This window comes from Grammomys surdaster, unplaced genomic scaffold (assembly GCF_004785775.1).
Source record: "Grammomys surdaster isolate TR1022 unplaced genomic scaffold, NIH_TR_1.0 239, whole genome shotgun sequence".
NCBI classification, from domain to species: domain Eukaryota; kingdom Metazoa; phylum Chordata; class Mammalia; order Rodentia; family Muridae; genus Grammomys; species Grammomys surdaster.
Window position 1 is genome coordinate 840,953 of NW_021604684.1, and position 17,750 is coordinate 858,702.

At 41.0% G+C, this 17,750-nt stretch overlaps 1 protein-coding gene across 1 annotated transcript in view; it reads right to left on the reverse strand.

The window, feature by feature from the left end:
- The window catches only part of Mbd2 (methyl-CpG binding domain protein 2), a 56,933-nt gene extending 39,189 nt beyond the window's left edge, over positions 1–17,744 (reverse strand). The window contains exons 1-2 of the mRNA XM_028774241.1: positions 17,589–17,744; positions 5,781–5,940 (exon numbers count right to left, since the gene is read on the reverse strand). Of these exons, the coding sequence (XP_028630074.1) occupies positions 5,781–5,940; positions 17,589–17,683 (255 nt within the window). The 5' untranslated portion in view covers positions 17,684–17,744. The remainder of the gene's footprint in view (positions 1–5,780; positions 5,941–17,588) is intronic.
- Positions 17,745–17,750: the final 6 nt, after the last annotated feature.

The window sequence follows — 17,750 nt, forward strand, 5'->3', positions numbered from 1 at the left end:
GTCCCTGTCCAACCTCACTTACCTGCCATTAGCTATACGTGTGTCAAAAGCAGCAACTCTATCTCCAGATCTCAATGAAGCATCTGAGTCTCTAATGCGTGTCTCCGGTCAGAGCTCACAACTCGGGGCTGCCTTTCGCCTCTTCTGACCACCAAATCTCCATCAATTGACTATCCCTTTTCCTTAGTTGCCTATGACTTTCACATTCTTCCCTAACTAGTACAGTTCCATGGTCTTGTCATCTGCAAACACATTTAACTTTTCTGACCTCCACAATTCCTTCTCTCTCATGATCCACATTTTAACCATTCCAATCTTTGACATGACACAGAGTTCAAACGAAGCGTCGTCTCTTTCATCTCTCATTCAGTGACTCTCACTCAACCTTACCTATGAAAATTTACTGGAATAACTGTCCTTGCTGACTGTTAGCATTCAGTCAAAACTCCACCCCCACAGTTACCTGGCAACAGCCAGGTAGGCCTGGCCCACTATAAAAGGAGCTGCTTGCCCCCTCCTCTCTCTTTCTCTTGCCTCTCTCTCTCTTGATCTCTTGTTCCTCTCTTGCCTTGTGCTTCTCCCTGTCCCCTCGACCACTTCCCTTCCCCCTCTTTCCACGTGCTGATGGCCAGCTTCTACTCCTCTGCTTCTCGTTTCTTCTCTCTCCTTTCCTCTCCCCTCTCCTCCTCACCCTCCCTCTTTCTCTCTCCTCTCTCCCTCTCCCCTTCCCGCAATCCCTCCTCCTCTCCCTCCCCTCTCTCTCTCCCTGCCTCTACTACCCTCCTGGTTCCCCTCCCCATGCCCTGAATAAACTCTATACTATACAGGTGTGGCTGGCCCCTCAGGGGGGAAGAGATGCCTCAGCATGGGCCTGCTGAGACATCCCCTTCCCCCATACCTCACCACAAACCAACAGAAAGTACTCTCTTTATCTTTTTGTAAACATCAATGACCAATTTTATCTTTCATGTTACAATTCAGTCTGGCTTCTGTCTCCACAAAACCTAGTGCTCAGAAGCTAATTAAAGCTTCACATGCTGATATTTGCTACCTTTAATCTTAGTACCCAGTAATCAGAGGCAAAAGGATCTCTGTGTGTTCAAGGCTAGCCTGGTCTGTAGTCCCAGGGCAGTGAAAGTTATGTAGAAACACCCTGTCTCAAAAAGAAATGTAATTAAAATGTCAAACTCAATAAAATTTTATCTTCCTCTGGTCAACCCTTCAACAGCTGCCCTACCTATTTCCACAAAGATTCAGCTTGTTGGTAAGCAAAATACCCAGGGCTCAGGCAACTTTGGGCTTTATTTAGCTAGACAGCATGGTGCCAGCATCCTGGTGAGGAGCCCTTGACTACCAAAGCAGGTCAGAGCAGCAGTCTACAAGCAGAAGGGACAGTTTATGCAAACAGAGAAGCAAGAGAACAGGTTGTTTTTCTAACAACCCACTGCTATAGGAATGCCTGGAAAAACCACACTGCTCCACAAGGGTGGCAATAATCCATTATAAAGGTGGAACCCTATGACTAATCACTTTCCACTGGGCCTCCCCATCAACAGTTCATCCACTTCAAAACCACAGTTCTGAGGGCCACATCTCCAGACAAAGAACTTCTAGGAGATAAACTATACCCAAGCTACAGCAGTGACCAAAGCCACAATTTTAGAGAGCATCAATTTTCTTTCCCCGTGAGCAGCAGGTACTTAAATCTCCTTATTTCTCTCGATTCTCTCCTTTTCAGGCCTCCTGCTACAGCATTAATTTAGGGCCACTAATGTCTGATCTAAAAGTGCCCAGCCAGCAGCACTATGCCTACTTCCAGCTTCAGCCCGTTTCCAATTCTGCATACTTGGTTCTTCTCCATACTGCATACATACTATCTACACCCAAAGGCAAACCACCCACTAACTTATGAGTTTTTCACACTATACAGTAATTGCCTCCAAATTATACTAATATAAAATGTATTTTTTATTATTTTGTGAGGATAATTGAAACAAGTATCTTCAGCGTGTGTCTGTAAATCTAGGATACAGTCAGTCTTACATATCCAATTTTACACCTGTATGACCAATGACATACTGACTATACATATTACATGAGATAAACCATGAAAAACAAAGAATGGTAAATCTGACATAGACCTGACCTCACCCAAAGGAACGGAACAGTCACAGAGGTGTGTCCTTCTAAGGTTGTGGTAGTGCTGTCAAGTTCAATTCAGAAAGACTTGTTCCATACAATGTTTATTGTAAGCAACTTGCAAAATATTATCACAGGCCATATCAACATCAGGACATCTGCATTTTAAGTTTTGTAGCTTCATTATGATACTGCATTAATATTGTAGTATTAAAATAAGAAACAAAGAATTCAGTTTAGTGTAGACTTTTTAACAAAAGCAAGTTTCAAGTTTCCTAAACATGCTCTGCATTCACAACCTAATGGAGCTCATCCTAGTTATCGGAGTTTTAATTTTTTCATATTTACTCTCTCCTCCCAACCTCCCTCCCACCTTCAGTGTGTGTGTGTGCGCGCGCACGCATGTGTGTGTGTATGTGTGTGTGAGACCTCTCTCTCCATCTTTACATGGGTCATCGGAATGGAACTCATATCATCAGACTTGGCAGCAAGGGCCTTCAACTGCTTAGCCATCTCACCCACTCAAAATTACCATCTTGTCTCTATTGCCTCCTTAAAATGTCAAATCCTATCTCTGAAACCTTGAAATATCTCTTAAAAGTCTAAATGTGTGTGGTACGAGCACACACACACACACACAAAAATTGTATTTGAAGCTAAGATTTTGCCTTTTCATTCTAGAACTATACTGTCCAATAATACCAGGCATATACAGCTACATATTGGCCACATGTGTGGCTAAAGCTAATAGAATCCAATCCCAGAATGCTCCACTGTGATCAAACTGCTATGACTGCACCACACTCATGTGGTCACTTTCATTTTACTCTGAACAACCTGCTCCCATTAACCCTAGTGAAATCTTCAGTAACCTACTTGGTATTTCAGATCTATTTTATCACCTTGAGAGATGGGGTTGCCTGCAAATAATTATAGCAGCAGCAAGAAAAGTCAGTAAAGTGTAATTAAATCAAGAATGCAATCAACTTTGGGGGTGAGATTAAGACTAAATTTGAGAAAAAAAAAAACAAGTACAAAAACTGCAGTGTGTTAATCGAAAGGCAATGGCCCACTCCACCCAACCCACCCACTGGAATATGATTAAAAACTACTCTCAAAGATCTTCAAATGGGTCTTTCTAATCACACTTGAAAATAGCATTCATTAGTAATAATATAGAAGACATACATCAAGATCAACTTGTAGTTGGTCAATCCTGTTTAAAACCTTACTTGTTGACTATACCCCCAGTTCTAGGAAGAAAAACTTTTTTAAAAAACTTGAAAAAAAATCCCAATGAATAACTGACTTTGACCAAGTTTACTACATAAAGATAGATTCCTGTCAGCCATTTGACAGTTTCCAGTTTTCTTTATTCAGTACCGTCATGAAAAACAACTTCATTTAGCTAACTTTACCACAACTATTTTTCTGCTTGTAATGCTAGTGTTACTCCCAAAGCAAGCATTCTTGTTGAGGTTACTTACCTAAAACAAAAATCAGGTCAAAGTAAGAGCAGGCAGCACAAACTTCATACAGTCAGAAAACAATGAAAACAACAGGCACTTGCACACGTGTGTTGTGCGAATTTATTGAACAAGCATTTATTCCCACTACACCCTTCTCAAATCAGACGGAAAGTAAAGCAGTATTTATTTAATAGGCTACTACATGCAAGGTTTGCGGCAACTATACAAAACAAAAGCAAAAGCAAAAATAAAACGAAGAGAGTCCTTGCTCTCATGGAGCTCACAGTCTAGCTGAAACACAACCACAAACACAGGATCATCATAGAAGGAGGGACATGGTTCCCAGATATGCAGGCAATTTTGCTGAGCCTCAGCTGAGGAGGTCACCAGGTGAGGGGAGGGGAAGCACATTCCAAGCAGAGGAAACAGCACAGAAGCAAGCAGATCCTGAAAGCAAGCGCATGCCATGCTGCAGGGTGAAGAGCGGTCCAGAGCGGCTAGAGCAGAGAGGTGCACACAAACTAGAGACCAATTAGTGTTTGGATTTTAATGAACCATAACTGTCAGGACGGAAAGCTTCAAATTACATTAAATGAGGCTAAACTGTGATTCGGGGAACAGCAGGGTAATTTAAAAGCATTCTCTTCATTTCATAAATATTTAAGTCCTTCTGTAGCTATGCAGGCAGCACTGTGACTAGAGTTTTAAAGTGGCAGTTTTAGAAAACTTTAATTGTCATATACATGTATATATTCTACACACATGAATGTGGTGTGTGTGTGCATTTGTATATTCTAAACAAAAACAAACAAAAAAGATGAGGAGGAAAGGAGCTTGAGCCAGACTACATTGGCCACCTTGTTAAAGCAGGATGGCTTGGTGCTCAGAAAGGTGGCTGCCTCTTAAAGAAGGAAAGGGCAGTTTGAGGGGCGGGAGGGGGGAAGGGAAAATAGCATGGGTCAAAATTTGCTAAATGTTTTTATGTAAATTCCCACTATGTTTTTTCACGATAAAGCTATGAGAGTTTTATTACCCAATTCTACAAAAGGCCTCAGGCCTTCAGAGGCTAAGAAAGTTGTGTATGACTGAAGCATCTAATACTCAGCACAGCCAGTTCACCAAGCCCACGCCTGCCTGAATCCACAGCCTGCTTCCTGAATGACTGCTGCACCCGAGGGTCTGGCCAGGCCACAGCAGTCAGATCCTAAGAAATGCCTCCACTTTTCACCCTGCATTTTCACAAGAGTGATCAAGAGTGCTGATGGTAACACTCAAACAGACTCCTAAAATGTATAGAAATGAAAACCTTTTACACTGATAACAAAGTCATTGAAATCACTGAGACACCTGAAGTGACTTCTACCTCAGCTCCTGTCTCAGTACTAAGGTGAGAACATACCTAGAAGAACCATGTGAGGCAATGAGTTAGCTGTGAGTTGTCATACACGGTCAGTTGTCCTCGGATGAGCAGAAGCTTTTTTTAAAAAAAAAAAAAAAAAGATTCTAAAGCTTTAATCAAATTAAATTAGCATATTCAAACGTGACTTATTTATATTGCTATAGAGCAGTCAACCAAGGAGAGCTCAAGAAAATTAAGGGCTAGTGAAAAAGTCTGACGAGAACAGGGATGTCACCACCACCGTCCAAGGCACAGCTTCTGAACTGACTGTGCAACTATGTGCTACATGGCAATGTCCTCTTTTCAGGAAATTGAAAAAAAATATTTTAAGAAGACCACAAGCCTGATAGATGGTGGTGGTGCATGCCTTTAATCCCAGCACTTGGGAGGCCAAAGCAGGGATATCTTTGAATTACAGGCCAGTCTGGTCTACAGAGTGAGTTTCAGAATAGCCAGGGCTACACACAGGGGGAAAAAACAAACAAACAAACAAATAAAAAAAAAAAACCTAAAAGAAAAAAAAAGAAAATCACAAAGTGTGGTGTCCATGTTGGCCTAGTGACACACTTAAATATTGTTTTTTACTATGCATAATTACTTATACTTTTCCTATGCAAGCACTTCCAAATATTAAATCCCACTTGTAAGTTTTAAAAGGCTCTATAGTGGAGACAGCCACTCAGACAACCAAGATCTCAACAACCCAATCACACATGAAGTACGTGTGGAGAGCCTAGGCAGTGCATGTCAGTGCTGCAAGTACATTTACCAACCTTGTTCTGATTGAGGGGATCATTCCGGAGTCGCTGCTTGTTCTTCTGTAATTTACTAGGCATCATCTTGCCAGTTCTGAAGTCAAAACTGCTAAGGTCAACAGCATTTCCCAGGTATCTTGCCAGCTGAGGTTTACTTCTGAACTTCTTACCACTTGGACTAGAAGAAAACATGTTTAATTGTACAAAGGGAAATATTAGTAGCTTCTATATTATCTTTTTAAATAGATCCCTATATAACCTTTTTAACAGTAATCTGTTTTCACTTGTTACAAATTATAATTGTTGGGGTTTGGTTTAATTTTGGAATTATTACAAGTCTTGAAGGAACTCAACTTTCTGAAGAAAGACATAATGTATCACTTAACACTGGAAGGTACTGCAGAGGCTGCTACAGATTATCCTTCTACTGCACACTCAGCTAACTGCTGAGAACTAAGCACAGCCAAGCGCACAGCCCAGCCCAGGCCAGCCCACTCTAGCACACTTCCTGCAAGAGTCTTTATTCTTACCAACTTCTTTCTAAACTGTCCTTTGGAAACACTGGTTTATATACAACACCAAAAGCTCAGAAATTTTTAATGTTAGTAGCTAATTTAAAACATACACATTTGGAATCCACATAACCTGGCAAAGGCTTTTAATATCTATAATAGGAAAAAATGAAACTCTCAAATTTTGATACATAAACGTTTCCTACTAAAACTACCGTTAACAACTGAGACAAAAACAAGCCTTACTGTCTGCAGACCTGTTTATTCAATTCTGACGTGGCTATCACTTTGACAAAGTGTCTTAAATAAGCCTGTCAACGAGCAGGTTATATTTAGAAATACATGTGTATATACACCTCTGTATAGACATGCAATAATATCTAATGAAAAAAGAGGTCACACATTTGAGGGAGAACAGAGAGGGGACAAAGGAGGGAGGAAGGAGGAAAGAGGAGAAATACAATTATGTTATAATTTCAAAAGTAAAAATAAAAAAGCACAGAGATCTAAAGAGAGAAAAATAAAATTACCATAATTTCGTCTTAGCCAGGTGTGATGGTACCTGCCTGGGCTTTAATCCCAAAGAAGCCAGATAAACAATTTACTTCTTGTAAGCAAAAGCAAAAAAAAAAAAAAAAATACTCAAGATACAAAACTATAAAAGTGCCAGAACTGCACAGACTTTCCTTAAAAGGCTTTCTATGCCATTATTCTGAAAGAAACTGTTTTGGGGAGATAATGTCCCGAAAGTCTTATCTTGCAATTTTTATGAGCCAAATATGCTAGAGCAAACTGTGACTGTGTCTGCAGGAGAATTCTTAAGAATTCCAGAAAGCATCTCAAAGAGGCTGTAATCTTGCACGAAGTGGTCACAATTTGTGCATCATAATTCAACAGACAAGAATTTTTAAAATGTTGGAAAACTGAACAATAAACCATTTCTCACGATGAAAGTAACTTTGGGCTCAAGGCTAAGCACAGCGCGTGTCCTGTCAGCACAGACTCTGGACAGCTGGAAGGCCCATCAACATTGTTTTCCACAATCCCTGCCTTAAGCATTCTTGGAACACAATTAAAAGTACACAAGCTTCATCCAACAGATGACTATTACAGCCACCAATCACTAGGCCATACGAGAATAAAATAAAGTAGCTCAGACCAAACTCCACGCTGGAAAAGAAGAGAGGATGGCATAGAGTGCTCACAGGCAGGCAACTTATAAGAACTTGCTCAATACCACAGAAACAACCATCAGGTTACTCTTCACACTGCCTGAAACTTGAGCATCCCCACCAGCACGTGCACCCATTTCACTCCTGCCTCCACATCATTTGTTCCCATCTTTGCCAGTGGCATCCATCACTGCCCACGTGGCACCTAACCCTCAAAGCTGGATGGACACTAACAATCCTTCAGGCCCTCCATCTCCCAGCTACCCATGCAGCACCAAGTTCAAATTCTGTAAGTCATCAAAAGCTCTCAAACAGACTTTTCCCAGACCTTTTTCTGTCAGCTCTGATATCCTGAGTTCTAAACTCAGTCACTGAAATATACCATGTCCTTTTGAGTCCTGGTCTATGTTTCCAGATAAGGTAAACCTGCCAACGAGCTTTCCAATCCTTCAAGCTCACCTGAATGGTCCCCTAGGGAGCCTTGTCACACTTTATTCCAAATTAAAAACAATTGTGCAATCCTCTGAAACTGTTTTATTACAATTCCTGTATGGTTTCTTAATTCTTATATACTTCCAACAACCAAATATTATAAAACCCCTTTTCTAAAACTCTCAAATGTCATTATCTAGAGGCAACCACTGAACAAAAGTAACTTTCTGAGAGCAAGAAGCCTTATCAACTGAGTAAGACAGAATGTCATTTTATTTTGCAGCACACTGGGATGAATCTTAAAATTAAAAACATCATGGTTAGTCAGTTTTACTACATTAGTCTTACTATATCATGCAAATTAATTTGAAAAGTTATAAAAATACTGTATTGCTCAGTCATTTATGATTACAGTTTTAATTATGCTAGAATACCCATGTAGCTCTAGCAATTCAAACTCGTGGCTGATAAAGAACATTCTGAAAACCTATCTTTAAAATTGTTAGTAAAATAAGGGATGAGGAGAGGAAGGGAGGGAAGATGCTAGGCCTAGTAAGACATGCTGTGGTCGCAGCTAGTTGGAGGCTGACGCAAGAGTGAGAGAATTCAAGCCCAGCCTGGGAAGCTTTTAAGAAGTAAGGAATGTAGGTAATACAGCTCAGTGACAGGATGCTCACCTGGCATCTATAGCTACTTTGGCAGTGATATCAACACACAGTTCAGAAAGAGGAACACAGAAGATGTCAGTGACAACCCCTACCCTCCAACCCCCCACCCCCTCACACACAAAAAAGAAATAATAACAGCCTAAACAGAAAGCCATGGAACCATAGGGTTTCTTTTTTTCATTAATTAGTTGATTTATTCACTCTACATTCCAATCAAAGCCTTCACTCCCTCCCCTCCTCCCTGTTCCACCTTTACAAATATTTTTCTCTCTCTCTCTACTACTTCTTCCCTTTCTCTTCAAAGTAGAAGCCCCCTTTGGGTACCACCCTGCCCTGGGACATCCAGTCTCAGCAGGACTAAACACATCTTCTTCCACTGAGGCCCAGGCAGGCAGTCCAGATAGAAGAAGGGATCCATAGGACAAAGAGTAGCTCTCCACAATAGATGGCTTCCAGCAGGGTAGGGAAGAACTCAGCTCTGTTGAAGGGAGGCGGGCCACTGAGAGTCTGACCATGCTCCACTGAGTATATAGATAACACAAATGAACTTGTTCTTTTCTATTTTGCTGGCAGGGAGGTCAGCAGGGCGGGGCAGGGGCTGGACAGGAGAGGACTGAGAAGTGAATGTGACAGTGTCTATGATGTGAAATCCCCAAAGAAGCAATAAAAATATTATGTTGGGAAAAAATCTCCAGTATACAGAGAAAAAGAAGAAAAATTATCTTTCCAAAAAATAAAATGAAAATTCTTAATCAGATATCCTCCTAAAGATCTTTTTAACTCAATAAAAAAGTAGAGATCCATTATGGACCTTGTTTCAACAGACTTAGTTTCAGAACTTGAAGATATTCAGGCAGTAACTTTTACCAAAAAGATAAACACCACTGTGCTTAGCATGTGGCTGAAACAAAAGTCATTTGGGGGCTTTGGGGGAAGACATTTGGGAAGAACTAATAAATTTCAAAACTGAATGTGCAAGAGGTATTTCCTATGTGTTAAAATTCACCTTGAAAAGATGCCAGCATTGCAGTGTCACTGCATCTACAGAGGATAGCTCATTAAGAAGGCTACAATCTAGACACTTCTCTCCTCAGATCCCAAAGAGACATACACACCTGAGAACTCAATCCCAGACTACATTGGGCTGAAGACACAGATCAGGGGTACAGTGCTGCCCAGCAAGCACAGGGCCCAGAGCCAGTTTCTAGCATAGAAGAAGCAATTCCGATTGTATCAGTGTGTGATCTAGATCAAAATAGCTTAAAATAGCTCCCATGTTAATTAAAACACAAATTTTAAAGGTAAATATAAAGTACTAATTACAATTTTTAAAAATCTCACAAACTCCACTAATTATATAATCCAAACAGGGTAAATGTAGAAGTCATGTTTTCAATGTTAGCAACATCAAGTGTTGTCCAGCAAGTTCTGCTTTGCTCCTATCATGCAGACTCTCCAAGGCATCTGGTAGATATGTGTTATGCCAAAATCAGAAGGACAAGCCACTGTCCTTTAACATGCTTCAAGAAAGTAAACTGCCTGTCTCAGGAATTTAAGACCAGGGACCTTGTTCTACAGGAGATAGCTAAGCATAGTTAAGTAGAAAATGTACCCAGCAGATGCATCATCTGCACTGTAGCAAACTACCCTGTGAGTGCCTGGCTGAGCACACACAATGACTATACTCCCATTGCCCTCTAAGATGGTTGCTACCAGTCTACATCTCAGAAATACTAGGACTTGCAAAGTGACTAAGCTTCTATTCTATAATGTCAATTAAACTTTTATTTTATAAGTATCAATTCATAACTTAAGTTTACAGCATTGCTTTTTTAATGATAGTAGACTGGTGAATGATATTAGTCATTTTCAGTTTGCTCTGACCAAAGCTAATCCAGTAATGAAATACTATTTCAGTTTCAACCACAGAAAAAAATTCCCTGCCAACTGACCCTATCTATTCCTAAGCTAACTTGCAATCATGCCTTTCATTTCTCTTACCCACTACTTAAATAAAAATCAAAGTCAGGAGTTAGATTTCTCAGTTCATATGAGGACACTCCATCACTTGAACTCAGTTTTCTTTAATTTCTGTAAAACTATTTAAAGTGAGGAGTTGGCCTTAGTCAGCTTTCTTGTCAGTGCACACTGTTCTTTGAAGGAGGGGTGTACATTTTAAGAAAACTGATTTGTCAGTTTTCTGTTGATAGGGTTTGTATTTAAGTACAAAAAGATATTCTAGTTTTCACAATTTAGCCTCAGGTAAAACTTGATTTGATTTCTTGGGTGACTTGTTTTTAATGTTAAGGTAATCCTTTTTTGTTTGTTTTGAATATTAACTTAAACTGTAACAATTTAAAGTAGTAAAGGAAAAACTTTAAAAATTTAAGGGATTAGAGAGATGGCTCAGTGGTTAGGAGCACTGGCCGTTCCTCCAGGGAACGTACATTTTATTACTAGTACGCACACGGTACCTCAACTGTCTGTTACTCCAGTTCCAGGAGATAGAAGGCCATTGCACGTATGTGGTACTTAGATAACATACAGGCAAAATACCCATACAAATAAAATATGTTCAAAAAATAAACTTTTTTTTTTAAAAAGTTGAGGTTTTAGTTAGTTTAAGCGTCTCCATTGTTAAAATATGTGGAAACTTTTTGTGTGAGGGTTTTCCTTAATTTCTCAGTAAAGTTCTTCCTGATAGTGGTGGGTAGTGCTATACTTTTGACCATGTCCATCATCAGTGTTCCTAGCCCTCTGCCCTCTTGAGATGCCCCTGTCCCTCACAGGCTGCTGTATCTTGTTCCACTGAGGTGACTGCCACACTCACAGCTCACCTTGTCAGAAACTGGTGTGAAGAAATGGAAAGTTATAGGTCATCATGTCATCAAACTGTGTCTTGCTGTTAGTGAGGGGGCTCAGGATAGTTTCAGTTGCACACTGCAGGTCTTGCAGACAGTGGCCCAGCACCCTGTGGTTGTCTGGCTCATGCCCTGGTGGTTCCAGGTGAGTTCAGAGCGACACAAAAGCAAGCAGCCCTGAGTACTCTGGTTTCTCTGGTGCATGTTTAAGGTTTCTTCTACATAAACTTTGTTTTGGATAATTATACTTAAGGATCTTTAAGATGGAGTTAGGTTTAGCAATCACTTTAAATAGTTTTACAGAAATTAAAGAAAACTGAGTTCAAGTGATGGAGTGTCCTCATATGAACTGAGAAATCTAACTCCTGTCTTTGATTTTTATTTAAGTAGTGGGTAAGAGAAATGAAAGGCATGATTGCAAGTTAGCTTAGGAATAGATAGGGTCAGTTGGCAGGGAATTTTTCTTGAACCCATCCTACAAATGGCCATAGTCCAAATGGCCTCATTCATCTGAGAGCATCATGACAGACCGATTTGTGGTCTGCCAGTCTCTGCATTCTAAAGTACCCAAGTGCTCTTCCTAAAATGGCACTTCAACCTCAGTTCCTCTTTAAAAGACTTCTATGTAAATTTAGGTTTAGAATATACAAATAAATAGATAACATTTATGTTTCATGTAAGTTTAAAATAAATTTAAAAAAAATAAAAGGAACAGCTTTCAGTGAACTTTTCCCATCACGAGTTAAATGCCTTAGCTCTGCATTTGAGGCTCTTTTTAACCTAGCTCCCTTTAACCTTTCAACCACTTCTCTAACCTAGTGACCTTTGTTCTAACCATGTGGGTTGATTCATTCTATCATTAATGGCCCATCTTTTTACCTGGTCCATAATGCAATGCTCCAATCTCCAAGCTCTCTTCTGGAGACTGCTACATTTACTATCATCCTATGTCTACCATGAAGCCCACACAGCACTCAGGAAGAAGCAGAACTGTGTCCGTCCTCTTAGCATGCAGCAAAAGAACCATTGCGGCAGGAAAATAATCCTGACCTGTCTACTGACTTCTCTTCTACATTTCCAATGTTGAGCTTTGTGTGGTTATAGAATTTCCACATTTAAGTCTTATCTCCACAAGCAGTCCACTTAAGTACTTACTTATGAATGAAATTATACAGCATTAATTTCCTCCAAATACTGAAGATTGGGTTAGGGTAATAACCTGGGATAGGACTGCAATGCACTGTATCCCTTGGAATTGGGAGCAGAAATAAAGTACAAGGTCACTCCTTACTGAATTTGTCTGGTTACCTGAGCAAGGACAGAATTAATCCCTATGTCAAATACTATGAAGTCTGTGTGACTGCCAGACCCACTAGAGAGTGGGCAAACAGGAGCATGAGGAATGCTGTAGCACGTTCACGATGGACCACTGGTAAGCCAACAAGCTGGAGAGCCATCTCCACAGAGAATCTTACACCTCTCCTCTAGAGACTTTCTATTAAGATCACTTGTGATTTTTATGGACCTCAACAACATCTGGGTTCTATTCTTTCTAGTTCAAGAAAGTGAAGCCACCCAAGGCTGGTAGTGTGTGCCTGCAATTCCAGCATTTGGGAGGCTGAGACAAAGGAGTGCCATGACTTCAAAGCCAGCCTGGGATTATATGGCAACTACCAGGCCCAACAAAGGCTGTACAGGAGGGAGAGGGGAGACAGACAGAGACAGAAGAGGGGGGAAGGGGAGAGAGGGAAGAGAGAGGAGAGGGGAGAGGGGAGAGAGGGAAGACAGATGAGAGGGGAGAGCAAGCTCCTAAAGAACCTTATGAAGACAGAAGTATAAGGAAGTATAGCCAGCAAGTGTTACACAGAAAGTCAAATACTGACCAGTAGGAAAATTACTGTTTTATGGGTACAAATGTGGCAATGACTTTTTCTGAAATTGTACCAATGGACCCAGTAGTTTAACAAACCACACCCTTTTTTTAAACATGCTTTGGATGATAATATATGAACTGCCACAACGCTATCTCAGTAATCCTGACAGAAGGCATAATTAAAGTGCTTAACTGGCAACCAGAGGTACTGCTGTTACAATTCTCACAGCTGCAGGATGCAGCCAAACATATTCTACCAGAACCTAAGGCTTTTCCTGTGCGTTTAATTCCAGCCCAATTAATAGGTGTCAGACACACCCTCTGTTAATAGGCATGGCTTAATTTAAATTAATCTCCCCAGGAGCAGGCTAATTCAAGGGAATCTGTGTGAACAGCTAGACACATGTGTTCACATTACCAGCAGGAGAGTTCACCCTTAGTTTACTACTAACAGATACAGTTTTGTGAGCTTCTGTTTAAAGGCAGGTACACTAGGGGACACCAATATGTAAAACTGAGTCTGAAAAGTAATTTGAACTCAGTTGTACTGGCCTATCACCATAATCCATCACAGAAAGTTACCATCACAAGTCGAAGAACCTAATGCACTGTAAGCTTAGTGTACTGTACTTCAGGCTTCCTCAGTGTTTCAGAAGATAGCCTTTCAGAGGAAAATCACGGGGTATACTACATTGTAACTAAGACTTAGCAAGATTCGGGCAAATGACAGACACCACTCCTTGTAGCCCTAAATAATCAAGCACAGTATAAATCTGTTTTATATGTCCTTTTCATTTTAAGTACAAGAAATCACACTGTAGTACCTTACAAAAAGATATAATTATCACTAAGGTGCTTAATGATCTTCCTAAAGATGAATTTGTACAGAAAGTTGGTTTTCAACTGATTAAATAGGGATTATCTACCAAGAACCATTAATATTCAAATTTGTAAAAAACAAACAAACAAAAACATCAAAAAACAGGAACATGTGACATGAACAGAAGGGAGCTCTGTGGCTATGTGACTGGTTTCTGTTTGTCTACTTGTCTCGTAGTACTGGATCCAGCCCAGAGCCTGGAAGATGCTAGGCAAGGTCTGAGGAGATGGCTCATGGGTAGAATGCTTGAAACTAAGTGTGAGGACTAGCACCTGAGCCCTAGAATCCATGCAGGAGCCCACTGCCCTGTCTGAATGTCAGCACACATGGTGGAGAGGCTGGCTACACTGGATAAGAAGGCTAGCTCCAGGATGTGTCAGAAACTCTGACTAAATGTGGAATGTGGGGAACTATTAAGGAAGAAACCTGATGTCAATCTCAGGCCTCCCCACACAACCTCATGCATACATGCACTCCACATAGACATGCATCCCATACAAAACCTTGTGTATGGTGGCCTAGACAGAGACAAGCAAATCTCTAAGAGTGCAAGGCCAGCCTGGTCTCCATAGTGAATCCCAGGGCAGCTGGAATCACAAAGATTCTATATCAATAATAATAACAACAACAATAATAATAAATGCTAGACAAGAGCTCTACAATAGTCCAAAGCTCTGGTTATTTTATTAATTTTTAAACTGAGTATGGTGGGGCACACCTTTAATTCCAGCACTTGGGAGCCAGAGGCAAGAAGACCTCTGGCCAGCCTGGTCTACAAAGAGAGTTCCAGAACAGACAGGTTACACAGAGAAACCCTGTCTCTAAAACTCTAATAAGAAAGAAAGAAAGAAAGAAAGAAAGAAAGAAAGAAAGAAAGAAAGAAAGAAAGAAAGAAAGAGAGAAAGAAAGAGAGAAAGAGAAAGAGAAAGAGAAAGAAAAGTAAAGGTTAAAAAAATTATTTTTTTGTACATATATTTGGTGTCTATGTGGTAGACAGTGCACAGAATGGCAAGTAGGTTAGAGGACAACTTGTGAGAGCCAGTCCTCTCCTTCTGTCAGGTGAGTACTAGGGATCCAACCTGAGTTTGACAGCAAGCATCTTTACCTACCAACCATCTGACCAGCCCCTCATGTACTTCTATAAACAAGAGTCTCATTACATTAACCAGGCTGGCTCAAACTCCTGGGCTCAAGTGATCCCATCCCCTAGTTTCCTGAGTATCTTGAGACTACAGGCATAGGCAGCCACACCCAGTTTGGCTTTTGAAATAGCTTTCCTAGCTACATATCCAGGAAAAAAAAAAAAAAAAAAAACTTCTATAATGCAAAGTTAATTTGAATAAATACATCATTCAAAGCCAAACAAGCCATATCCCAAGACAAGTTTCATAAGCAACAAGACAGATTCCACAATGCACAATGGGAATGAAGCTCTATTCCAAGGGATTCTACCCTAGACACAAAAAAAATTCTTGACAAATATAACTGCCTCCAAGACACACCTGCAGCCATTCATAAAAAGCCTATGCAGACTGCCTACTTACAAAAGTAATGGTAAAATGAAATACAAAGTAATGCAGAATTTTAACAGGACGAAATGAAACTAATGTACCTGAGAGTAGGGGTGCTTTATTTTTAGCACCATCATAGCACTGAAGTGAATAGCAAAGAAGAAACTAAAACACACACACACACACACACACGCACGCACAAAATCACCATCACACTTCTAACGTAAATTTTCCATCTGGGCCTGATGGTACTCAGCTGTAATCCCAGCTACAGAGGAGGCTGTGCAAGACATCGGAAACTCGAGGCAAATTCAAGGCTAGATGGGAAGCCTGACAAGGCTCTTACCACTAAATTTTAAAAAGGGGTAGGGGAGCAAGATATATCACAGTTCATAGCACTTGCCCAGTGTGTTCAAAGAAGATTTAACCCCCAACACTGAAAATAAGTTGTCTCAAACAAAGTGAAAAGAATTAATTGGAACACAACACAGATTTTTTTTTTTAAACCTCAAGAGCTGAAAAAACAGTAAATTAATCATTCCGAGCAACCAGTGAGATGTGTTCAGGGTCTGGGGACACTGTTCAGTGGCAGAACACTTGCCTGTAGATATGCCAGGTCCTGGGTTTCACCAGCAGCACCAAGAAGGAGGGGAAACTTATACCTTCATATGTATGTTCTATCTCGGCAGCAACTACAGTCATGTATTTTGATGCACATAATTGTATACAACTTTTTAACCTTTTAAACTTACTACATGAGTTGAAAATATTATGCATATTTTCCCTGCCCTGGCTAAAAGACCAATAGGAAATCCTTCACATTGTCCAAACTTCTGAATGACTAACAACTAGTTCCTAAACATTCAAAATATTACACTGGTTGAAAATTGCTCAATCTGTCCACAAGCAGGGACCTCCAAACTACTGAGTTGAACATGTGTGTACTTCCCTACATGTAGGATGGTCTGGAGGAACATTTAGTCAGTTTGTTTATAATCCCAATGGTATCAAGGGGCCACTGACCCTTCCCTGAGCCTGCCACCTATCACAAATGAAGGACGTGAGCAGTGTAAACATAATACTTCAAGATTACAGTCAAGTGAAAAACCCTGAAGCATTTCCTATTCATTTCTTAACTCTAGTTCTGGTTGATACTTGGGAAAAGATAATTACTGCATGGGCTGCTTGCGGACTCTACAGTCCGGCAGCAGCACCTCTTCGACCTTTCCACACCAGATGCCAATAGCACCCTGTCCCCAGGTGAGAACTAAAAATGTCTCCAGACATTGACACATGTTCACTGGGGAACCAATGTTGGTCTAGGAGTCTGACAACTTCCGTTGGGGGGGGGGGAGAGGGAGAGAGAGAGAGAGAGAGAGAATGAATATGAATATTGCCACGCCAAAGCATTCCAGTTTCTGAAGTTACAAATGCCTACTTTATTTGAAACCTCCCTGTATCCTACAAAGTTAACTGAAACTTTGTTCCTGTAGATGGCTAATTCTTCCACATGTGCAAGATTAAACGCACTTCTGATGATGAATCTGGGACATGCTGGGACAGGCGCCAACAGTGACTGGGTTTTACAGTTTCGATGAATTACACCTTCTTTTAACCCTTTCGTGGACTAAACCACCATCCCTCCCATTAACCCTTTCTTCGCCAACCATTTTCCCGGAAGCCTTCTACAGAATGTGTCCTGACCTTTCTGACACTTGAGCCCCTCACTCCACTGAGGTCTAACCTCTGCCAAGGGCTGCAGCCGCACACCCCCTCCCCTTTCCATACCACCTCACCCTGTCCTTGTCAAAGACCTCAGGACTCTGCTCTAATCCTGCAACCCCTGCCCAGGCCAGCTCTTGACCCCTGACCCCGAACTGACATTTAACCCCACCCTCGCACTCTTCAGAGAGGTACCTGAAGTAGTAGACATCGCTCTTGCCAGCACTGAGCCCTGATTTTCGGATCACTTCCTCCTTCTTCCATCCGGGGGGAAGGGCCGGGCAGTCCATCCTCTTCCCGCTCTCCGTGGCCCGGGGTCCCCTGGGCCCCGGCCCCGAGCTCCCGGACGGGAAAGGG